We start from the raw sequence: 24685 nt of genomic DNA, 5'->3' as shown, positions 1-24685 counted from the left end.
TGCAAGATGTTTATTTAGTCAATTATCTATTAGTTTATCACAAAAAATTGGAAGGAAATGCATTGCATAATGGATTTAACATTATCAAGTTGATTATATAGCGAGCTGACAAACATTGTGAATATAGAAAATATGTAGTAATTAATGAAAGAAGTTTAAACACATCATAATCATTTATATATAATGAATTATGTACCATTCAAACAACGAGGAGTGTGCCAATGCTCTTAATCAGGTTGGATAGACCTGAAGTCGTTGCTAGAGATGTGATTTAGGTATAAAGTTACTTAGCATTGTATCGCATTCATCCAAACAACTAACTTTCTCATGTTCGTACCTAATCACATGTTCAATTGATTTTGGTCACATGTTTAGGAAACATGATTCAATTAACTCATATTCGAGGACAAAAAATCATTAGTGTGAACATAGAAAAGAAGAAATTCTTGGATAGTTGGACTATCAAAACTTGTTTACCAAGTAAATGGCAAGAGAAAGGTTATATAAAGTTTCTAACAAGCAATCCTAAGATTTTATTCTTCGTCATAATTATAAGCCACTTTGTGAAACCCCACCCCAAAAGATTTTGTAAATTCGCATTTTTTCCCCCAAAAGGTTTATTAAATTTTGCATTTTAGTCCCCTATCTTCATCCAATCAAAATCTCCTTTTCAGATTTTCTAAACCTGTCCTCCTATCAGTGCTTGCCACGTGGCAAGCACTCACCTATCTCTCTCTTCTCCCCGTACCAACTCTCATTTCTCTCTCTCAAGTCTCAGCTAACTCACATCTCTCTCTCGCCGATCGAACCCACACCCACACACCGAGGTACCAGAGCCACCCCGACGACGGCGCAACAGCACCACCACACGCACAGAGACTCTCAAAACTCTCATTTCTCTCCGTCCTTTCTCTCTGCAGTCTGCACCGAGAGTCCGAGATTCACACATGCTTCAGGAATACACCCCACCCGCTTCAACGACGGCTTCGTCCCACACCCTCACCACCACGATGCCAGCGAGAAGCGAACATCGGCACCCATTCTCCTCCTCCCCCCGGAGCCTGCCCCGCCGGCGCCGCGCTCGCCTCCGTCTCTGTTCCGCATCTGCTTCAACCCAAGATCAGCCAGATCCCTCTTCGTTTCCTCCTACTCATTCTCCCTCCGCCGCCTCCCCTCCTCCTCTTCCTCCTTCGGCTTCGTCACCATCGTCACCGATATCAGCCAGATCGGCGTCGTTGAGGCGCAGATCTTGGGTTTGAGCATGGATTGCAGAGAGATATGGGCAGCTGGGGGGACGACGCAGCCTCGGCTGCCTTTCCGACGACGGATCAACGACGATTTTTTCGATAATATCGAAAATATCGCGATATTATCGATATTATCGATAATATCGCGATATTTTGACGATAATGAGACGGATACCTCAGAAAATATCGGAACCTCAGAAAAACGATAATATCGGCGAAATATCGCCGATATTATCGATATTTAATTCCATGGTCTTTCCCTAGCTATACGTTGGTTGAAATTGGCAGTACATGGTGTACGTTATGTTCGATTTTCAACTGTCGGATTGAATGAATTGAAGAAGATGAATAAAAAAAAATAACAAACATGTGTGGAAGATAAAAATGAGTGTGTGAATAGCACCCTATTTAAATGATCCTAAATATTCCCAAAAAACTACCCTAAGTATGTTAAATTGTGAAATCAAACACTACTTTAGCTTAAAATAGAACTTTCACATGTGTAAAATGCTTCGTTTTATATGATATGTGTGATCTGCAACTGATATTACGTATATGAGTTTTATTAGTATACTTGATGAAAAATTAAATTGTGAGATTTTCCTCGTCATTGAAAAAACACGTAAAACGATTATGGATCGATGACATTAACAAGAACACGTATAATTAAAAATTGCTATTCTTGGTCAAAAATTGATGCACTCACTAGACATTTACTTTTTATAGTCTTTTGATGACATTAAGAAGCCATTTCCATTTCAGATTCAATTTTGATGTAATAATAATATGGGCCATTGGAAATATGGAAAAATGGATGAACGTGTGTGCTGGTGAGTCAAAGATGGAAAGCATGAAGTACAAAGATGATGATAAAAACTACCCAACATATTTTGACGAATGAGTAGGATGTCGCCATTTTTCTTTTGGTATGGTAATTTTTCCTCATAAGGGGATGTCTTTTCTTTATAGCGAAACGTTTGTTGAAAAGACAACAGCACATGAAAAAGAAGAATCCTAGCCCAAATATTACAAGCAAAGAATTGTTGTGGTTTCAAAGTTTAAGCAATTGGTATAAGACGTGAAATTCAATGTGTTTGCTTAGTATAAGATATGAAATTCAATGTGTTTTTAATAGGATGTAAATATTTTTTTTAACAAATGATATTATTTACATTAAGGAGAAGGGTGTGGGCTAAGCCTCAAAGCATCTCCAATGAAGACCCTAAATGAAGTCCTTACAACCGTATAGATCCTAAATATAGGGACAAATGACTTCCAATGAGCCGGAATTGAAGTCCTTAAAGTATCTCAATATACAGGAACTCGCCGGATACCTCAAAAGAATTCTCAAATATAAGGACTACATATAGGGACTCAAATAGTGGACTCCATATTAATTTTGGAGGGAAATGGTGCTGCTCTTTATGTTTTTTTCCTTGTTTTTTGAACCCACCCAAGTGAGGAAACTTCTCATTTGCCTTTTTTTTTTAATTCTTGAAAAATCAATGGTAGAGATAGTTTTTTATTTTTACCAATGGTTACAATATTTCAAGGAAATGAATAATATTTTTTATTTTATATTTTAGTCCCTATATTTAGGGATTATACAGTAAGAAATTTTCATTGTAGACAATATTATTTTAGGAACTTGAATATTCCTCTAAAGCTTCTAAATAAGTCCTCAAAAGTGGTAGTGGAAGTCTCTAAATAGGGACTCCTATTGGAGATGCTCTCATAATGAGCTTGGGCGAGAATTGAACCTAAGACCTCTCACTTACAAATGAAGATGAATATCACTAGACCATGATACTAAGTGGTTTAAGGATGTTAATTTTAGATTAAAAAGGATATATGATATGAATTGGGTGGGACTTATTTGACACCTACTCACACAAACCATATTGATTCTCAATTAAATTATATTCCCAAAGTCATAGGTTATACTATTCGTGTCTAATGGCAAGTGATTATCTGGTTTGGTATTGTTGATTTTTTTTAAAAAATCAGCTTTTTGAAACTTGGTATCATGAGCGGTAGGTGATTAAGAGGTCGCACTTGGTGCGATGGCAAGTGCCTTCGCTCATGAGCGGTAGGTCTCGGGTTCGAGACTTGGGAGCAGCCTCTCCATAAATGGGGGTAAGGCTAGCCGACATTCACCTCTCCCAGACCCTGCGTAAAGCGGGAGCCTTGTGCACTGTGTACGACCTTTTTTTTTAGCTTTTTGAAAAAAGTTGAGTCTAAAATTGTGTTTGGTAAATGAAAAAAAAATAGTGTTTTTTCTCAAATTAAGGATCCAAAACAGTAGAAAGCATAAGCAACCCCAAACTAGTCAAGTGACATTTAATTTTTATTTTATTAATTGTTAGGCGACAATTGTTGTTCATCAAAATTAACAAAAATGACATCTGCCAATAAAACATGAATGAGGATCCTAGGAATCCTCAAATCGTGTCTGTTCATCGTACATCGTGCGGTCAAAAATTATTTTAAATACTTTTATTTAAAATTAAATATAAATAGTACCTGATAAAAACTGACTGCACGATATACGATAAACGAACACGATTTGAGGATCCCCAGGATCCTCACAAAGAGAATCCGGAGATGATCCTCATTCATAAAACATCACCTTGGAATAGCATTTGTTATATATGACAAGTGTGAGCACATATATTTTCTGTCTCTAAACTATTATGCTAATAAGTCACACACTATAGAAATTCACTATATAGAAATATACAAGTTATGATTGATAATTTTCGCACACTTTTTATTTTTTAAGTATTTGTTGCTCTTCTATCCCTTTGTCCCTTTATCTTTTAACTTATAGGTAGGCCTTGAACAAAGAGCAAACAAATATTAAAAATTTGGGAAGATTTGTGAAAATCACCACCCATAAGTCAACTTAGTTTTTTTCCACAATGTATACTTAATTTTTATTTATTTATTATAATTTTTAAATCTATGATTGCAGAGTGTAAGCTTACATAACATTAGTTATGTAAGTCGTTATCAAAATCAATTCTTATCTGTACCTCGTACAATTAAGGAGAGAAAACCATAGTCGCATGAGAGAAAAAAAAAAGATAAAGTACTCATCATTGTTTACCCCTACTATTGTCCTTGGGGCCGGTGGGAAACCCTTAAGGTCTCTTTCCTCGTATAACTAAGGAGAGAAAACCATAGTAGCAAGAGGAAAAAAAAAATAGATAACAAACTCATCATTGTTAACCCTTACTTTTGTCCTTGGGGCCGGTGGAAATACTTCAAGGTCTCTTGCCTCTAACCCCCACCCCATTTATTTCTCTCATCTTTTAACCATCATCATCTCTTTTTATAATCGCTCTCTCGCTCTGTCAAAAAGAATCTTTCCAAAAAATAATGTTATGTATTCTTAAATGCTTCCCTATGTTAGTCTTGTGTTGAATTTGAAAAATACTTAACAATATCATTTTTCAATTGTATTGCTCGGAAAACAAAGGTTAGATTTGTGGAAGTTGATATTATGACTTGAGGCAGTAGAGAACTGATTTAGAAGACTCATGATGATTCCTCTAGTAGCTTTAGTAGAGGCTTTACTGAGAATCAGACAATCATCAACAAATACTAGATTAAAAACTGGTGAAATAAATAAAATTGAAATCAACATGATGAAAGTGCTAAAAAATATTAAACAAGTTAAAAGAGCAAAGCTAATGGATATATCTCAACATAAAAATTAATCAAGAAAATTCATGTTGCTTGTGTAGAAAGTACTGAATCAAATGCAATGGATATATCTCATCATATAAATATAAAATATAGATGGTGTTTTTTTGTTTTTTCAAAAGGTGAGGGTTGTTTTCTATTCAACTTTTTTCTCTCTCCCATATATTTCCCAAAATTTTTTTAAAAAAAAGTAAAAAAAATGCTTCACACTAGTTGTGACAACTCATCCTTAATTTTATGATTTTATTAATTTTAAAAGAGTGAATTGACGAAAATGCCCTTATTGTGAGACGTATTAAACATTCTTTTAGAGTATTCTCGAAATACTCGATGGTACGAACGCGTAGGCACAAACGGAATCGAATTTGAAGTTACGATAGAGATTTTACGAACTTACGAACGTAAAGGGCAATTTGGTAATTTTCTGTTTAAAGATATTTTGTGGCTTGTTTTGTGAGCCACATGGTGCCCACACCCCCACTCTTTCCCTCTCTTATGTGTCTCCCAATCCCAAGAAATCCCTTTTTTTTCTCAACTCTCCACTCATTTGCCGCGACCTCATATATCATTCCATCATCTCTCTCTCTCATCTCTCGACTCCATTTCACCTCTCTCTTTCTACGTGTGCAGAAAGCCATGCCACATCGTACCACCCTCGTTGGAACGACAAGCATCGCCATACCACTTCATCACTCCGTCGATCCATCTGAGTACTGAACCACCACCACAGTACCAATTACCAACCTTCATTCAAGAACTGAGCTATCTGGGCGTGTACGAACCGAGGAAGAGTTTGTATTGGTTTGATTTTTCTGGCAAGTTTCTTTCGTCAACGACCAAGGTAGCCTTCGAGACTCCTCAAACCTTTCTTATAGCTCGATCTGATCCTACTTAACCCTGAATGTCGTCTTGGTGAAGCTGGGTATGCAGAACCACGTTAGGGAGGAACTTCCTAGATTTTTCGATGGCTTTCGAGTCGTTTTTTGGCCAACTTCGGCCACGGTCGAGGAAACCAAAGGTATATTCCGATTCCTTGTCCTCTGAGCTTCGATTTGCTATATTGGAAGGTTAGGTTTAGTGAAGATTTTGTGTGGTCGGAGCTGGGATTTATCTTGGCAGTTGTAGCTGCAACCGGCCGGAGAAGAAGAAGAAGATGAAAAGAAAAGAAAAAGGCCCAAGCCCGAACTCGGATCCAAGTCTGGATTCGAATTGGATCTAAACTAGCCGACCCATACCCATTTAGGGATTTAAAGGGAATATTCTGTTAACTTTTCAATTAACTTTAATAGAATATTCCATCTGAGGATGAAATATTCCGTTAAAGTTAACTGTTGACAGTCAGTTGACTTTTTTCGAAATTTTCTCGGAAACCGTCTTAGGCTAATTTCGACACTCCGAGTCCATTTTTGACATCCATTTAGTGAAATTTTAAAGTTTTAATGTAGTTGACCGCCGGGTTGGCTTAGTTGACTTTTCTATTGACTTTTTGTAAAAATTTTCGAGGACCCTCTTTAGCGTATTGCGACGTCCTGATTCCAAATCCACACTCCATTTTCCCAAATTTAATTGTCTTAGTGGAGTTTTACTAATGGGTCCCAATATTATGCATAAGTGTGATTACTATCGGAGACTCCGGCTATCTTAGCTCGAACGGCTGCGGCATCGCAAGTATCTGTAACTGGGTCTTTACTTTTAAATATTATACACTTATTTAGTTTCCATTTATACATTTGAAAAAGAACTTCCTACGTATGCCTAGATTAGACTAATGTTTATAAGAATTAACGAAATAACGGAATTTACAAAATTATCCTAAATCCTACAGGATGCATAGGTATGCATATTATTAAGGGATGTCTTATTTATATTTACAACAGTGAATAGTATTATGTTGGCGTAAGTTATTGATTTACCGCTGTATGATTTTGTTTACGTTATCTGCTCATCATTGCTGCACAGGTGTTAGTACTCGCCCAGGCCAGGGCTAGACTTTCACGTGTATGTGCACATTGCACCGTACGCTCACTTTAGATCCATTGTAGGTGTCAATCCTGTCCTAGATTGCTATAGGCAATTAGGACTCGTATGTGCTACGCATAGTGCCAGTTGTCACGTGATTGTAATACTAGAGCATATATCTTTGTTACACCAAATTAGGTTCATGATAGAATATCTTTGCATGAACTCATGTGTCAGCATGTGTTGATGAGCACTCGATATGATATGTTTGCTTATGTGAGGTAATGTGATTACGAACGTCTTGTGCTTGCTTACGAAATATTGTGCGTCTTGAATTATTTAGGTTTTGTAGGCTACGATATGTATTTTCTTACTATACGTAGTATGTATATTTTGGAAACTATACGTAGTATGTTTTCAAAAAAGGTTTTTAACAAAGCTTTGTTTTTAGGCCTACTCACCCTACCTTTTCGCTTTTCCAGGTTTTAGTGCTGAGCTTTCGTGTTGACGAGGATTCTTGGCAAATCTCTGTACAGGTGGCTACCTTTAATGGTATAATTCTCATCCTACTTTACTGTACTTTACTTATGCTCTGACATTACGTATGAAATAGGTTCATTCCCGCTCACAAACGCACTCTTGTATTTAGGCACTTTAGGTTTAAATTTATTAACATTTTTCACAACACTACACTTTATGGCTTAGTCGCCTACCTGGTGTTGGCTAACACAGCTCGATTCATAGTCTAGGTGGACATTCCAGGTTGAGGTGTGTCACTAGTTGGATATTACATACCAGCCCTAAGTGAACAACCACATAATTAACAGTATTTACAACAAAAATGAAATTATAAAAGAAAAAAGGTACACAAAACAAAAATTAAGAATAAAAATTAATTTAAATTTTTTTTTCACTTTCAAAATGTTGTTTTCAATGATTCTCTTCATTTCCTCCCACCACCCTTCCTATTTTCTTATTCCCTAATACTATGTTTGGATGAGAAAATTTAAGATTATTAAGGAATTTTAAAATGACGGAATTTTATTTTCTAGAATTTGTGAATTTTCTTGTTTGGCTAACCTAAAAAACAATGAAATTTTAATACGGAATTTGTTATTTTTAAACTCACTTATAGAAATTAAGAAATGACACTTATTTACATGGAATTTTAACTTGGAATTGAAGGTTCCAAATGACACACCTCGACCCGGAATGTCCACGTGTCCATCTGAATCGTGATGTGCTAGCCGACACCCGAAGGGTGACGAAGCCATAAAGTAAGGTTGATGTGTAAAAGTGCGGATAAATTTAAACTTTAAATAAATAAGTCAAAGTGCACAACGTGATTAGGTGATAACCCTTATTACAAAATGTGAAGTTCAGAGCATAGTGCAGAAAGATAAAAGTTGTCTCATCCATAGATGATGATTATTTAATACATAAGTAACCTACTTTGATTGAAGAACAGGCAACTACTTCCACTGAAACCTCGTACTCTCACAAGCCCAATCTCTATGTCTTGGAAGGGCGAAAAACAAGAGTGAGTGGGTCTATAAAATAAAGTTTTTCTAAAACTTTTTTGAAAACGTGTAGCCTCTCGCTGTAAAGCAAGTATATGATTTCTCTAAGTAATAATATAATAATAGGTAGTAGGGAACCCTGCAGCACAAATAAGTTAAAGGATAGATGGTGTTACTACGAAATATCTCATCATCAAAACTCAAATAGTTGTCATAAAATCACAGTTATGAAAAATCATCAAAAATCCACTGCTATGAAAATCACTAATCATTACCTATGTAGGCACACAAGTCATACAGAAAGTAGCTGCATGAACATGCTAGGTGTAGGTTTTAAGTTCTAGTACTACATCATGTGAAGCTGGTGCTGCGTGCATCACAAACGAGTCCAAACAGCAAACCTAAGGACAGGCTGGCACGTAACTGTGGATCCAAATCGAATGTAAATGGTGCATGTGAACATACACATGAAGCTAGTCCTTGGCCCAGAATAGTACAACTAACTAATAAACACTGTGCAAACATGTAACAATGAGCAAATATAGTAAATAAAGATGTCATGCCACATTTTATACTTGCAGTTAATAAAGATATAAAGTGTAGAAAATCTAATAAGAAAATAAACATGACATGTCACATCAATTATGTAGAGAAACAGTTATGCGAAAAATTGTATATACACACACACACACACACATAAATACATACATATATATTAAAAACCAAAAGACCCACTCACTGGTATGTCGCAGGGTCGTAACCACCCAACCTATTATGCCCGCGGTACTCCTCTGGGTGGTCCTCTCCTATATGGGAAATTACTATACTAATCATTAAACTAATAATAGTTAATGTAAAATACCTAATTTCTCCTTCGTTTGCTCAAAAATGGAATTTGGAAAAAGAGAGTGAGGAAACAGTATCAGCGCGTCGAAAAACTTTAGGAAGGGTCCAGGGCAATTTTTCAAAAAAGTCAACTTTGGTCAACTAACTGTCAACATTTAACTTTAACGAAATATTCGTTTCTCAATATTCCAAGAGAATATTTCCTTTTTATTTCAGAAATGGATCCGGGTCAGAACTGGCCCACGGATCCGGTTATGGGTTTAGGCTTCTTTTGAAGATGGGCCAAGCTGGCTAGAACCAAGACCTTTAGTTTTGGGCTCAAGCTTTTTTTTTTCTTTCCTGATTTGTTGCAGATTTTGTAGGAAAATTTGAACACTCCGTTCGGAGCCATTTTACATCTAAATTTTGCCCATAATATACCAAAACGAAGCTTAGGAAGAGAAGAATAAGATTATACCTATTTCAAGGCCAAGAGTTGGTCGGAGATCGTCGGAAAACGGCGTGAAAGTGGCGGCACGGGTTCGTCGAAAAATCTGGAAAAATGTATTGAGAACATGCATGCATTAACTCAGAGGTTTCCAACATGATTTATAAGTTAGAAACTATAAGAATAGGATTGAGAACTTACCCATGTGAAATGCAAGAGATTTCACCGAGAAATGGACCTCGAACTCGTTGGAGTTCTTCCGTTTTCCTTTGTCGAAATTTGGAAAAAAGAACGAGATGCATGCAAGGAATTAAGCCCTCAAATTCAACCACAAAACTTGCAACACAATAGGATTTAAAGCTCAAGAACACAAGAAAGTGACAGAAACATCACCTGGGTTCGAGATTGAGAGCTCAAGCTTTCGGCTTCAATGGTAGAACCCCGCACCATGCATCGATGCCGCATGCAAGGCCATGGTTGGGTTCCTTGAGTTCCAGTGATTCTAAAAATATTATTTTTGTGTTTGATTTACTGAAGGTTCGAAGAGGAAGGAGGATGAGAGCTCATTGGAGTGGGTTGGAAAAGAGAGAGGGAGAGAAAAGAGAAAGAGAGAAAGAGAGAGAGACATAAGGTTTCAGAAAAAGAAATAAGGGAGAGAGAGGCACGACTAGGTGAGATGAAAGAAAATGTGATAGGGATATGATGTGTGTGTGAGATTGCATGGGACAATTAAGGGGTTTTAAAACCCAAACAAATAATTTTTTAATTCCACTTGCATCATTTGAATTCCCATCATAAGCAAGTGCAGACTTTTACATTGCGCGAAGGCTAATTTCTTGTTCCAAAGAGAACCCATGCAGTGGTGTGTGCTGCATGAGAAGGAAATCCATATTTTGAAATTTGCCTCAGGTATTTTTTACACATTTTTGAATGTAACTTGTTCGTTATAACTTCGAATTAAATTCCGTCTGCGGTTACGTGTTCGTAAAAATAAGTACTATTCAGAAATAGTAACAGAAGAGTGGGAAAGTGGAAGGAAAATTGAGGTCCACGTGGAAAGTTTACGTGACATCCCAGTGGAATTTTAGAAATTTCATTGCTATTGGGAATAAAATACATTAGATTTTGGGATGGGATGTCACACCAAATCCCAAGATTTTTTTTTCCATACGAAAATTCTAAATTCATATGTTTATGAATTTAAACAAGGGAATTGGTGCATGTCAAGTTATAAATTTTGACTTTTGTCAAAATTTCAAGTTTATTTTCTTCATCCAAACATAATGTAATACTTTTTCTATATTTCATGCATAGCATAAATGTAAAAACTAAAAACGAAATTGTTATCAAATGGATTCACATTATGTGCTGAGTTAAAATTAATTTGAATAAATGGTAAGTGATTAATAATTAGTAAGTTATAAAATATTTTCATTCTACCTTCAATTTGAAACATAACATGACAGGATTTAGTGAGGGTAAAGAAGTCAGATACTCTCTTAAATGGCTCACGGATTGTCCACATGACAAATAATACAAAATAATAAATGCAAAATTTGAAATCACCATATATAAATGGTTAAGTGTGTAATTGGATAAAATAAAAATTTAGAAGAAAAATTAAAATCATACAAGTTTAAAGGGATAAACGAAAACTTTCTTTTTGTTGTAGTTATATTTATAATAGGAATGTGATTATGTAAATCCTATTAGATTTAGGAATATCTCTTACATTCCTATTAGGAGTTGATTACCTATTAAGTGTTGTAATCTTAAAAGGGTAAGGTTTTTATCTATCCTACTATTATAAATAAAGGCATAATGGGGTGATACAAACACACCTCACAATTAAATCACTATTTCTTTTCTCTCAATACCGCCGGCCCCCTCTCTCTCTCATCCCTTATATTAGTTCAATCAAATAGGCTTACAACACCTTATCAGCATGTTCTTACAAGAAGCTAAGGAATTGAAGGATCGTAGGAGGAGGCTATCTTCCACAAAATTCAAAGGCTCTTCTTTGTTTTCTGCCAATCAAGTACGCTTAAAATAAAGAAAGATATTTGAAACGTCCACGAATCATGAAAACATTCCCATGATGCATGAACTCCTCTATGTTTATATTTTCCTTACGATATATATATATATATATTGTAGATGTTCATATATTTGTTTCATGCATTACGCAATTAAATTGCTATGTGGAATTTGTGGGTCAAATCATATAAATAAATTAGAAGCAATTTTAGGGTTTTTCAAACCCTAACCATGTCGGAATTTTTTTTTTTGCATAGGGCACTGTGCGGCACCACGGCCGCGGCACCCACTGTGGCATCATGGACCACTAGCCTGAAGCCCAGTTGAGTAGATCACACGACAGTAGCCTTTAGGCTTGTTGCGCTGACTCAGACAACCCAGGCCTTTGACCTGATTAGCTCTATAGGGCCTGAAGTCCCTTAAGCCCAACCAAGAAAGCCTGCAGCCTTCTTGGCCTGTTGTCCCATGGTTTTAAAGTCTGCTTGTAGCAGTTCGAATCCTATTGGGTTGTGTCACGCGCCCCGGCCCACTTTTCGCAGACTTGTTTGCTGGGCTAAACTCACCTCGACTTGAATCCTAGCTCCGGCTGGGCTTCCCATACCCAACCCTAGGCCAGCATTTTGCTGGGCATGACCCGTGCCCCCTATTTAGCCCACATAAGTCAGAAGCTTGTTGCTGGGCTTTATAACCCATGGTCTGTGGCCTGCAACCACCCGTGGGCTGCTTTTGCAGCCGTACCCGAGCCCAAACCCTTTTTGGGCTATTATTTTTCGACCCAATGCTATTATTTGTCATTATTTTGCTTCCACGATAATCCCCGTTTGGTCTCGATCTATTAAATTAATTAAAAATGACCTGCAGTCCATTAATCTGATAATGAATCCAAAATTATTGACTTGAAGATCACTTTTGGACATCAACGATTCAATAATTTATTTTTATACTTTGAATTGTTGACATACTTTCATAGTAACGAAGCTCTCACACTTGAGTTCCCGAAGAACCTCAAATCCACTACACTTACGTCAGCATATTGCATTATGTGTTTCTTGCATGAACCTCACCTTTATGAACTAATCATTCATAAAAACTAAATTGAACTTGTAGTTTCATATTTAGTGCTTTTGAAACCCGAAGTTTTCATTCAAAACTTACCACATGAAACCTATAGTTTTCATGCATAAATTAAACCAATACATGTCTATAGAACCCGAATGTTTTATGCTATATGTTTATGGATCACCATATGACTAATCACGTTTTTTGTACCCTCTGTTTTAAGGACATGTCGAACTTGAACAAGCTCGATTTCATCGCTCTAGAAGTCTCTGGAAAAAACTACCTAAAGTGGGTTCAAGACGTGAAGCTCAATCTTACTGCAAAGGGTATTTGAGCCACCATCGAGGCACCTATCAACGACAAACTTGTCGACGAAGCTCAGAAAGCTACTGCAATGATCTTCATTCGAAGACACATCCATGATGCTCTGCAGACCGAGTACCTCACTGAGGAGGACCCATGCACCATCTGGCTTGCTCTAGCCGACCATTTCGATCACTAGAAAGACATATACTTGCTTGAAGCAAGACACGACTGACAACATCTTCACTTCCAAGACTTTAAGTCCTTGAATGAATACAACTCTGAAGTTTTTAGAATCCGATCACTGTTGAAATTTTGTAAAGTGGAACTAACAGAATCAGATCTCTTGGAAAAGATCTATTCGACCTTCCATGCTACCAATATTGTCATGCAGCAACAATATAGGGCATATAAATTTACCAAATTTTCAGATTTGATCTCTGTACTACTTCTTAGTGAAAAGCAAAACCAGCTTTTGATGAAGAACCATCAAGCTCGACCATCTGGCTTGAACGTTGTGCCTGAAGTGCATACGACCAATTATAGTAGCCATAAACGACGAAAGAGTCGTTGTGGCCGTGGTAATGGGCGGCAAGCCCAACCACGGACCTAAGGTCAACATAACACTAGCCCCAAGGGAGGAAATGTGACCCAGTAGCGTCCACCCCTGCCCCGAAGGCCCCGAACTTCAAGAACAAGGGTAAAGCTGCCGTTTAATCAGCTTCAACTGAAATGGATATGTGTTATCATTATAGATCAAATGATCATTGTTCACGTGTATGCCGAGCTAACCCTGAGGTTATTGTCAAGTATCATTCCTGTCGTAAGTCTAACTTTGCACATGTGGATCATCTGTAAGAAGCTACTACATCAATGAAGATATTGGATTTTCAAGAGGCGTTAGCACCTATATATGAATAAATTAGACATGTTTTTAGGGTGTTTACCCCTAGGGTTCAGCCACTAGGAGTGGCCGGCCCCTCTCCTCTATTTTCTTGGTTTATGATTTAATTTTGAACAATTGTTCTAAGTCTTTGGAATAATTTGTTTGGTTTTGGTTTGTTTTGAATTATGAATTGTTATTTGATGGATATTATTCATCGAATTGCTTAATTGAATGAAATGGAATTATATTTATGCATGTGACCAATTCAATCAATTTATTTCTACGTATGTCTAGTAGGGAAGTTAGTTGTTTGACTGATAGTGCTACCATGCACACCATCTTGCATGAGCGACACTATTTACTAACTTAATACCCAAGAAAGCACCTCTGACAACTCTCTTAGGCCCATCCAACTTGATTGAAAGATACGGAAAAGCACGTATCATGTTGTTTAAAGGTACAGTCTTAACCATTGATGAGACACTTTATTCTTCACGTTCTAGAAGAACGTTGCTAAGTTTTAGAGATATTCAAGATAATCAATATCATATTAAAACCACTGAAGATAATGGTTCTAAATTTCTTTGTATCATTTCGTAGGAATATGGCCAGAAGCGTATTCACGAGAAGTTGGAACGTTTCCCAAGTGGGTTGTACATCACAACTATTCGTGGCATAGAAGCCCATCATGTGGCTGGCCCTATGCCTAAGTTCCAGAACACTTTGTTGATTTGGCATGACCGTTTGGGACATCCTGGATGTGAAATGATGCGCCGTATCCTCAAATCATCACATGGGCATCAATTACCTCCTTATGTTGGATTCTTGCCATGCAAAGCGTGTTCTTTAAGGAAGTTGAATACTCAACCCTCAATTACAAAGATCATTCACAACCCCCCTAAGTTTCTTCAGATGATTCAAGGAGATAATTGTGGACCTATCCAACCAACATACAGACTATTTAGATATTTTATCGTGTTGGTTGATGCATCAACACGATGGTCACATGTTTGCCTGTTATCCACACGCAACACTGCATTTGCTAAACTCCTAGAACAAATCATTAAGCTAAGGGCTCACCACCCTGATTATCTGATTAAGTCGATTCGACTGGATAACGCTGGAGAGTTTACGTCACATACTTTTGACAATTATTGCACGTCGATTATGATTCACCATCAATTGTTCGCTATTTGGAACCCTTGACAGGAGATCTCTTTACCGCATGTTTTGCGGATTGTCATTTTGATGAGACAGTTTTCCCGTCGTTGGGGGAGATAAGCATGCTAACGTTCCTGGAGAACGTCGCAAATTGTCATGGTATGCTCCCACTATGTCTCATTTAGATCCATGCACTGCCTAGTTTGAAACTGAGGTGTGACAAATTATAGATCTTCAGAGTGTTGCTTAGAGCATGCCACATGCTTTTAATGATTTAGCTAAGGTGACAAGATCACATATACCCGCTGTAAATGCACCTACAAGGATATATGTACCTCACGTACGTCAATAACTCACCTAGGAAGGTCGAACCATCCCTGAAGGTAGGGAGGCCGCACCTTCCACGCGGCACAGTACATTGGCGGCTAGCTAATCATCTGCTCCGACCCTGAAGCGTGGCAGACCCCTTGGTTCAAAGATTCATAACCCCGGAAAAGGAAAATAGCACCAACTAGTGACCCTAATTTGAATCTGACCATCGCTCACTTATCCGTTCCAACGCATAAGGTTATTCTAGATTACGATGATGTCTTAGACGAGACAAACCGACCTCCCGAGAATCGCAAAATTTTGGTCTATTACACAGTATTGGATGAAGTTTGGAATAGGAATGAAATGATCATCGACTATGCATTTGCGTACACAGTAGCTACTAACATCATGCTTAGCAATGACATTGAACCACGTTCCGTTAATGAATGCCAACGTAGAACAAATTGGTCAAGCTGGAAACAAGTAATCCAAGTCGAACTCGATTCGCTCGCGAAACGTAAAGTGTTTGGACCTATTGTTCTTACACCACCATGCGTGATGCACGTTGGCTACAAGTGGGTTTTCGTGAGGAAGCGTAATGAGAAGAATGAAATAGTGCGATACAAAGCACACAATTGATGGACGTTATAATGTTCTGATACCTAATCAGTTTGATAGTTTCTGAAAAACTGAATATGTAGCTTATGGACATGGTAACTGCGTATCTCTGTGGGGATCTAGATACGAAAATCTATATGAAAGTTCTAGAAGGATTTCCATTGACTGGTTCAAATAGTTCTAGACCACATAACACTCTCTCAATTAGGTTGAGGATGTCACTTTACCGATTGAAACAATATGAACGGATGTGGTATAACCGTTTGAGTGAATATTTGACAAGTCAGGGTTATGTGAACAATGAATTATGCCCATGTGTGTTAATAAATAAGTCATATTCTGAATTTGCAATCGTTGCAGTTTATGTCGACAACATGAACCTCATTGGAACTCCTGCATAGCTTGAGGAAATTGCTACGCACTTAAAATTAGAATTTGAGATGAAAGATCTTGGGAAAACTCGATATTGCCTCAGCTTGGAGATCGAGCATTGTTCCAATGGAATCCTAGTACATCACTCGAACTACACCCAAAAGGTGTTGCGACGTTTTAATGAGGATAAAGTGAAGCCTTCGAGTACACTTATGGTTGTTCGGACTCTAGATGCTACACAAGATCCCTTCCGTTCTAAAGAGGATGAAGAAGAGATTTTGGAACCCAAAGTTCCTTACCTAAGTGCAATTGAGGCTTTATTTTACTTGGCTCAATGCATTAGACCCGACATCTTTTTTGCTGTTAATCTTTTGGCTAGATACATCAATGCACCCACATGCAGGCACTGTAATGGTGTTAAAGACATTTTTCGCTACCTCAAGGGTACGACAGATTTGGGCTTATTCTATACCTACGAATCTTCAAGTGTTGCCGCCCCTTATGGTTCTCGAATTGATTCCCACCTTGTTGGTTACGCAGATGCTGTATATCTGTCTAACCCATATAGGGCACGTTCTCAAACGGGTTATGTCTTTACCGTTGGAAGCACCACTATATCTTGGAGGTCTACCAAGCAAACGCTAGTTGCGACTTCTTCGACCCATGCTAAGATTCTCGCCCTGCATAAAGCATCGCGTAAATGCTGTTGGTTGAGAGCAGTTATGGAACATATTCAAAGCACTAATGGTCTTACTTCCGTCATTTACCTTCCTGTGATGATTTTTGAAGACAATGCAGCATGTATCGAGCAGTTAAAGAAGGGATACATCAAGAGAGACAACACCAAACATGTAGTGCCGAAGTTCTTTGACTCACGCCAGTAGCAACAACATCAGAATATTAAAGTCAAGCAAATCCGTTCCCAAGACAACCTGGCCCCCAAGTCTACTTTTTAGAAGCTCGTCCAAGGAATCTGTATGCGTAAATTATCTGAGTTGAATTGTTTGTAGTTCTCTTATTTTGAAGTTATGTCTAACTCATGGGGAGTATCCAGAAGCATACTCACTTGATCTTAATGTACTTTTTTTTCCTATGATTAGGATCATTTTTCCCACTGGGTTTTTGTTACCTATTAATGAGGCACTCATCTTGAGATGATCATACGCCGTTGAGTTCACTACTTTCGTCCTATTTGACGTTTGTTTTAGACATTATGCATACTTCTCACTTTTCTCCTTAGCCTATGGGTTTTTCCCCATGCCTTGGGTTTTACCATAGCAAGGTTTTGTGAGTTTTGCTACTGATGAATACTGTCTTTAAATTTGAGACTCGCGTTCACCCGTTGTTCTGATGATTTTATCAACTATTCTACCTTATTTGCTGAAGATCTGATGCGATGGTTTGTTGAGTATTTACACACTCAAGGGGAAGTGTTGTTGTCATATTTAGAATATGAATGTGATTTTGTAAATCCTAGTAGATCTAGGAATATCTCTTATATTCATATTAGAAGTTGATTACTTATTAAGAGTTGTAATCTTAAAAGGGTAAGGTTTTTGCCTATCCTACTACTATAAATAAAGGCACAATGGGGTGATACAAACATACCTCACAATTAAATCACTCTCTCTTCTTTCTCAATACCGCCGGCCCCCTCTCTCTAATCTCTTAGATTAGTTCAATCAAATAGGCTTACAACACTTTTTTATTTTTTATTTCTAAAAAAAAAAAGGATTTGTCACAAAGTGAGAGGTGTTAAGTTCGATTCTCGCCAAAGGTGAATTTGAACCGCATTATTGCTAGACTATTGTCAGGCTAATCACATCCCCTTCCCAATAATATCGTTTGTTAAAAAAAAATAAAAACTGCAAAAAAATTGTTGGGTCTGGACTTTGAAGAACTAATAACATCGGCCCGGCCCAAAAAGAAAAATATAAACGTACGAGTGTGAGTGAATCAGCCCTAATATTGACTCTCTTTCTCCCCAACAGAGCAACAGTTAAAAACTCTCCTTCAAGCCGCAACCGGACCTCTCTGAGATTTCCTCTCACCTTCTCTGCCATTGAAGCTCTGCCCCCAAATCTTCCGCAAAGCTTCGTTTGAACACTGTAAGTCCTTATCTCCTCTCTCTCTCTCTTCATATGTGTATGTTTCGATTCGTTTTCTGCAGAGTTTCATCACAAATTGAATCGAATCTGATATCTATTTGTTCATCTGTAGCCAATTTTGTAAATTTTCTCGCTTTCGCTTAGGGTTTTGTTGCAAGCCTTATATAGTCTGTGAAAGAGTTTTGAATCGGAGAATATGTTTCATGCTGATTTTCTGACGAACAGGAAGACGAGCTCTTGGCTGAATTTTCTTACCGTTTCTCGGAAACCAAACATAGATTTTATTTTTTTCATGACCAGAATTTTTTTTTGTATGTTTATGTTGTGAAATTGGGTATTTTAATTTTTGCCTATTCTGTTAGTTCTCTTACGATAAGATCTTTTTGTGTATGTTTTGAATGCAGATTCTTGTGATTTTTCTTTGACTTGTTGCAGTTTTCTTGTACGAAAGGATGGCATCTCGATTTTGGACCCAGGTATTTACTTTAATTTGTGATATGATTAGGGTTTTGTTTATAAATACTTCTGGCTTGTGTGTTTCTGTTAAATCTTGAGATAGTGTTTCCTAATTTGTTATTTTGTGTTAATTTAGCCTGGGAGCGATTCTGAGGACGAGGAGAGCGACTATGAGGAGGAGGTTGAACCTACAGGTGGTGAGACTACCACTGAACCAGGCCTAAACCCTTACCTTCAGGTTAATGCAAGTGATAGCGAAGATTCTGATGACCAGAAGCGAGTTGTTAGATCAGCGAAGGACAAGCGTTTTGATGAATTGTCTGCTACTGTTCATCAAATGAAGAATGCCATGAATATCAATGACTGGGTTAGCTTGCAGGAGAGCTTTGACAAGATAAATAAGCAGCTTGAGAAGGTCATGCGTGTTACCGAGGCTGTAAAAGTACCTACTCTTTACATAAAAGCTCTTGTATTGTTGGAAGACTTTCTGGCTCAGGCTTTAGCAAACAAAGATGCTAAGAAGAAGATGAGTAGTAGCAATGCCAAGGCCTTGAACTCAATGAAACAGAAACTGAAGAAGAACAATAAGCAATATGAGGACTTGATTAATAAATATAGGGAGAATCCTGAGCAGAGTGAAGATGATAAGCCTCCAGAAGAGGAATCGGATGATAGTGATGGAACAGATTCTGTAATTGATCCTAATGATATTGTGTCTTCAGATAACGAAGGACCGGATGAGGACGACCCAGAAGAGGACGAGCCAACTGAAGAAGGTTGGCAGAAGAAGATGAGTAAGAAAGATAAGCTCATGGATAAGCAATTTAGTAAGGACCCTAGTGAGATCACATGGGATAGTGTTAACAAGAAATTTAAAGAGGTTGTGGCTGCTCGAGGCAGGAAGGGAACTGGAAGGTTTGAGCAGGTCGAGCAGCTTACGTTCTTGACAAAGGTTGCTAAGACCCCTGCACAGAAGCTGGAGATATTTTTCAGTGTTGTTTCTGCTCAGTTTGATGTGAATCCTGGCCTCAACGGGCACATGCCTATAAATGTGTGGAAGAAGTGTGTGCAGAATATGCAAGTTATACTTGATATTCTTGTGAAGTATCCTAATATTGCAGTGGATGACATGGTAGAGCCTGATGAAAATGAATCCCAGAAGGGACCAGATCATGATGGGACAATTAGGGTTTGGGGAAACTTGGTGGCCTTCTTGGAAAGGATAGATACTGAATTCTTCAAGAGCTTGCAATGCATTGATCCCCACACTCGTGAGTACATTGAAAGACTCAGGGATGAACCTATGTTTTTGGTTCTAGCTCAAAATGTTCAAGAGTATTTAGAACAGGTTGGAAATTACAAAGCCGCTGCGAAGGTAGCCCTAAGGCGGGTCGAACTTATTTATTACAAACCACAAGAAGTTTATGATGCCATGCGAAAATTGGCTGACCATACAGGAGATAGTGATAATGGTGAAGAACCTAAAGCTGCTGAGGAAAGTCGTGCTCCATCTTCATTTATTGTAGTTCCCGAGCTCGTTCCTCGAAAACCCACCTTCTCTGAGAGTAGCAGGACGATGATGGATATATTGGTTTCCCTCATATACAAGTATGGAGATGAGAGGACTAAAGCTCGAGCAATGCTTTGTGATATTTACCACCATGCTCTACTGGATCAGTTTTCCACCTCCCGTGACTTGCTGCTTATGAGTCACCTGCAAGATAATGTTCAGCAGATGGACATTTCAACCCAGATACTTTATAACAGGGCCATGGCCCAACTTGGTCTGTGTGCATTTCGTAATGGATTAATTACTGAAGCGCATAGCTGCCTTTCTGAACTGTATTCTGGTGGAAGAGTGAAAGAGTTGCTTGCCCAAGGTGTCTCACAAAGTAGATATCACGAGAAAACTCCCGAACAGGTGCGCAAGTGCCTGTGTCATATTTTTCCATGTTCTTGATCTTTTTGTTATCGCTTTACTTGTGCATAGCCACCCAACTCGTATCCCGAGAATTTCTTCTTCCAAAGTCCCTCACAGGGAGCAAGATCCCATAATATAGTGGGACCAACCCTATGTGAGAATTGGGGGAAAAATTGGGGAAGAGCAGGGTCATATAGCATCATTCTTCTATATTATTTGAAGTCATTGTTTTGTTCGCAAAAAGAAAAATCCACAAGTTTAAAACTTTAGTGTCTTTTTTCAGAACTAGCTGTTGGTTTCAATAACCAAATAAAACTTGCATGAAATCTTTCCTTTATAACAGTGCTGAAATGATTTATTATTTAAGAATTACATTATCTGTAAAAACTTTTTTTTGTGAATTCGATAAAGTCCTGACAAGCATATTATATGCTTTAAATTTATACCTGCACGTTGCAATAATATGTCGAAAGTTTAAACTAGGATTTGTTAGATTTATATTATTAAATCATTTAAGATGTTTGTGAATATTTAAGATGTCAAAATCTTTCCTCTTAACATTCTTATTGCTTATCTAGATGGTTTTTCGCCAAAGATACTGATTCTGTGGAGTTATTAAATTCATTTTATTTTTGGCCCTGTATTACTACTCTGAAATTGCTGCAGGTGCGCTGTTTGCCTAATTGATAGAACAAAATGATCACTTGAGTAAATTAGGTAGGAACAACAGATGATTCTCATTCGGAAAAGCTGAAACTTGTAATAGAGTATGGTGTAGCCACATGTCATGGGAAATTGTTGTAACCAGACTCTAAAATAGTACTGCTCTGAGTATACTTTGATAGAATGCCTTGATTCTATATAATTGTTTTATTTATTTTTCCATTTTCAGGAAAGGCTGGAGAGGAGACGACAAATGCCTTACCATATGCATATCAACCCTGAACTCCTGGAGGCAGTGCATTTGATATGTGCCATGCTCCTGGAAGTGCCTAATATGGCAGCTAACACCCATGATGCGAAGCGCAGACTGGTCAGCAAGACGTTCCGACGGTTGCTTGAGGTCAGTGAGAAGCAAACATTCACTGGTCCTCCAGAAAATGTTAGGGACCACGTAATGGCAGCTTCCAGAGCCCTTGGCAAAGGTGACTTCCAGAAGGCCATTGATGTCATCAATTCTCTTGATATTTGGAAGCTCCTGAGGAACCGTGAGCATGTCCTTGAGATGCTCAAGGCTAAGATCAAGGAAGAAGCTCTCAGGACCTATCTTTTTACCTTCTCCTCATCCTACAAGACTCTGAGCTTGGAACAACTCAGCATGTTGTTTGACCTTACAGAGGCCCAGACACACAGCATTGTTAGCAAGATGATGATCAACGAAGAGCTCCTTGCCAGTTGGGACCAGCCAACACGTTGCATTGTTTTCCATGACATTGAGCAGACTAGGCTGCAGGCGCTAGCGTTCCAGTTGACTGAGAAGCTGTCAATCCTTGCAGAAAGTAATGAAAGGGCAACGGAAGCAAGAATTGGTGGCGGTGGTGGATTAGATCTACCTCAAAGGCGCAGAGACAACCAGGACTATGGTGCTGGATCAGTTGCTGGGAGTGGCGGTAGATGGCAAGATAACATGTCCTTCAATCAAAGGCAAGGTGGTGGTGCTGGGCGCACAGGATACAACACTGGAGGGAGACAATTCAACCAAAATGCTGGAGGTGGCTATAATAGGGACCGCACAGGTCAATACAGAGGGACAGGGCAAAACACCCGTTATCAAGATGGTGCATATGCGGGATCAGGGAGGTCCGCCAGGGGTTCTCAGGATACTTCCAAGTCGCATGGTCAGTCTAAACAAGGGGCTTCGCGCTTAAACATCTACAAAAGAAGCATAGTTATTCAGCAGCATTTTGATTAGAGTGCTTTCTGTTTTGTTTTTGTTCTCGATTAAGCTATCCCTTTCTAAACCTAGTCTTTGATCGTTTGGATTTTCATATTTAGAGGCTTAAATTTTGGACCTATAAACTTTGAGACGTGGGGTTTTGTATGCTAAAACACCATGGTTATCAAAGCATGCAAGGTTTTTCTTTGTTTTTGTTTAGTAATTTGCCTGCTAATGCATATTTTTATATTGGATAAATCACATTTTACCGCTTCAAGTTCCTCACGGTTTAGGATGTTTGCTTGGAAGAAGAATATAGATCGAAGGGCAGACTATACTCGGAAGAGAGACGAAGTAATGTGCTGTTTTATTGACTGTTTTACCTCGACGACGTCGACGTGACGTTATTTGGCATCTGGTTTTGATGCGTCAATTTTTATGTACTTCATGGGCCAATCGTTTTTCTGGGTTGCTTACTGACGCTTGGTTTGTCGGAAAGAGATCATTTCCGGATCTCTTTCACCAAGACCATCGGATCAAGTGATCCAAGCCTTTGAAATTTTATCCAACGGTAAAGAATTATTATAGCTTTTAAGGGGTCAAAACAGGTGGGCCGTCGGATAAAATTTTAAAGGTCCGAATCACTTGATCCAGTGGCCTTGGTGGAAGAGATTCAGAAATGATCTCTTTCTTGGTTTGTCAAACAGCTTTCTTGAACGTTGACCCGAATTGGGTTCCAACATGGTGAGATGAGCAATTGTTGTGTTGAATGCTGTTTATCACTTGAACTATAAACTCTTTATTGCAGTTTAAGATTGTTATTTTTTAACTTTCCCTTAGATCAAAACCTAACCTATATGAATTGTGCCCACACCCGTTGTATGAACATTTAACGGTGCTGACGTATTCTGTTAACGAAAAGTATTGTTTGGGATAAAATCTGAACTTTGGGCCAGAGAGAAAGTCGGCCCAAACCCAAGGCCCAGAGGAAAACTTAGGAGGCAGGAAAGAGGCTTTCGGCTGGGCACAAGTTACAAAGGCCACCTGCTTACCTGCTCAAAGACCACAGGGGGTAGGCTATTCAGTCACTACACAGCCCAATAAAGTACTTTATTGGTGGCATTCATGTAAAAAAGCTAGTGAGTCATCACCAAACCGCATTCGGGCACCGCTATTGCTACAGGAACCCAAGCTGAAGTCGTCTATAAAAGGAGGAAGAGAAGACAGAATTAGGGACACTCAAACAAACAAACAAAAGCCAAAACTCTGCTCAAGCCAGATTTGCCTTCAACGAAGCTGTAGTCAGCACAAGCCTTCATCCCATTCGGGATAAACCTTCCCAAACCCCTGTAATAGCTCTGCTACCTTGTTCATGGTGGTATCGATTCATTTTGTATCCTCTTCTCCCCCGTCAACCCCTCTAAAAGCTTTCAGACCTCTGACAGAGCCACAAAGATAGATTTTGTAAGAAGTTCAGCCTTGGCCGATAAGGTTCAAACTTACCCGACTATCTTTGCTCTGTCTTTGTCTTTTCTTTCTTTTAAAAGCACAATAACATGTTATATATTCCCAGTTATATACAAGTTATTTCTAGCAAAGTCATAATGAAAATGAGTCTTCAGCACTTGAATCCGATCTGAATCGCGTCAGAGTTCAAATCAGATCTAAGTCTTAAGCCCGGCGGGCATGTAATTTAAAGATCAGTTTAAAAGTCCTTGGCCTCAAGGCATAAAAAAAGAACTCTATGTGGACTCAACCCATCCACGACAATCCTTGATAAGCGAGAAGTCCGAAGTTACTTGGGGCGCAAGTAATCAATCTATTTCTCCGTTTTGTTGCTATTATATCTTGATTCGTAGAAAAGGCTTA

The 24685-nt window shown here is 38.4% G+C and overlaps 1 protein-coding gene across 2 annotated transcripts; it reads left to right on the top strand.

Annotated features, from left to right (window-relative positions):
* The first annotated feature begins 18397 nt into the window (after nt 1-18397).
* Nucleotides 18398-23030, top strand: LOC126631958 (eukaryotic translation initiation factor 3 subunit C-like). Of its 2 annotated transcripts, none has more exons than XM_050302173.1 (4): nt 18398-18563; nt 18968-19039; nt 19156-20940; nt 21833-23030. In XM_050302173.1, the coding sequence occupies exons 2-4, from the start codon at nt 19016-19018 to the stop codon at nt 22850-22852; spliced, it is 2829 nt and encodes a 942-aa protein (XP_050158130.1). In that variant the 5' UTR covers nt 18398-18563; nt 18968-19015; the 3' UTR covers nt 22853-23030. The 2 variants fall into 2 exon arrangements, with proteins under 2 accessions (XP_050158130.1, XP_050158131.1); XM_050302174.1 differs by having other exon boundaries at nt 18408-18563; nt 18999-19039.
* The last annotated feature ends 1655 nt before the right edge of the window (nt 23031-24685 follow it).

This window comes from Malus sylvestris, chromosome 8, assembly GCF_916048215.2.
Source record: "Malus sylvestris chromosome 8, drMalSylv7.2, whole genome shotgun sequence".
Taxonomy (NCBI): domain Eukaryota; kingdom Viridiplantae; phylum Streptophyta; class Magnoliopsida; order Rosales; family Rosaceae; genus Malus; species Malus sylvestris.
Note: the sequence above shows the minus strand (reverse complement) of the source record. Positions and strands in the feature narration are given on the sequence as shown.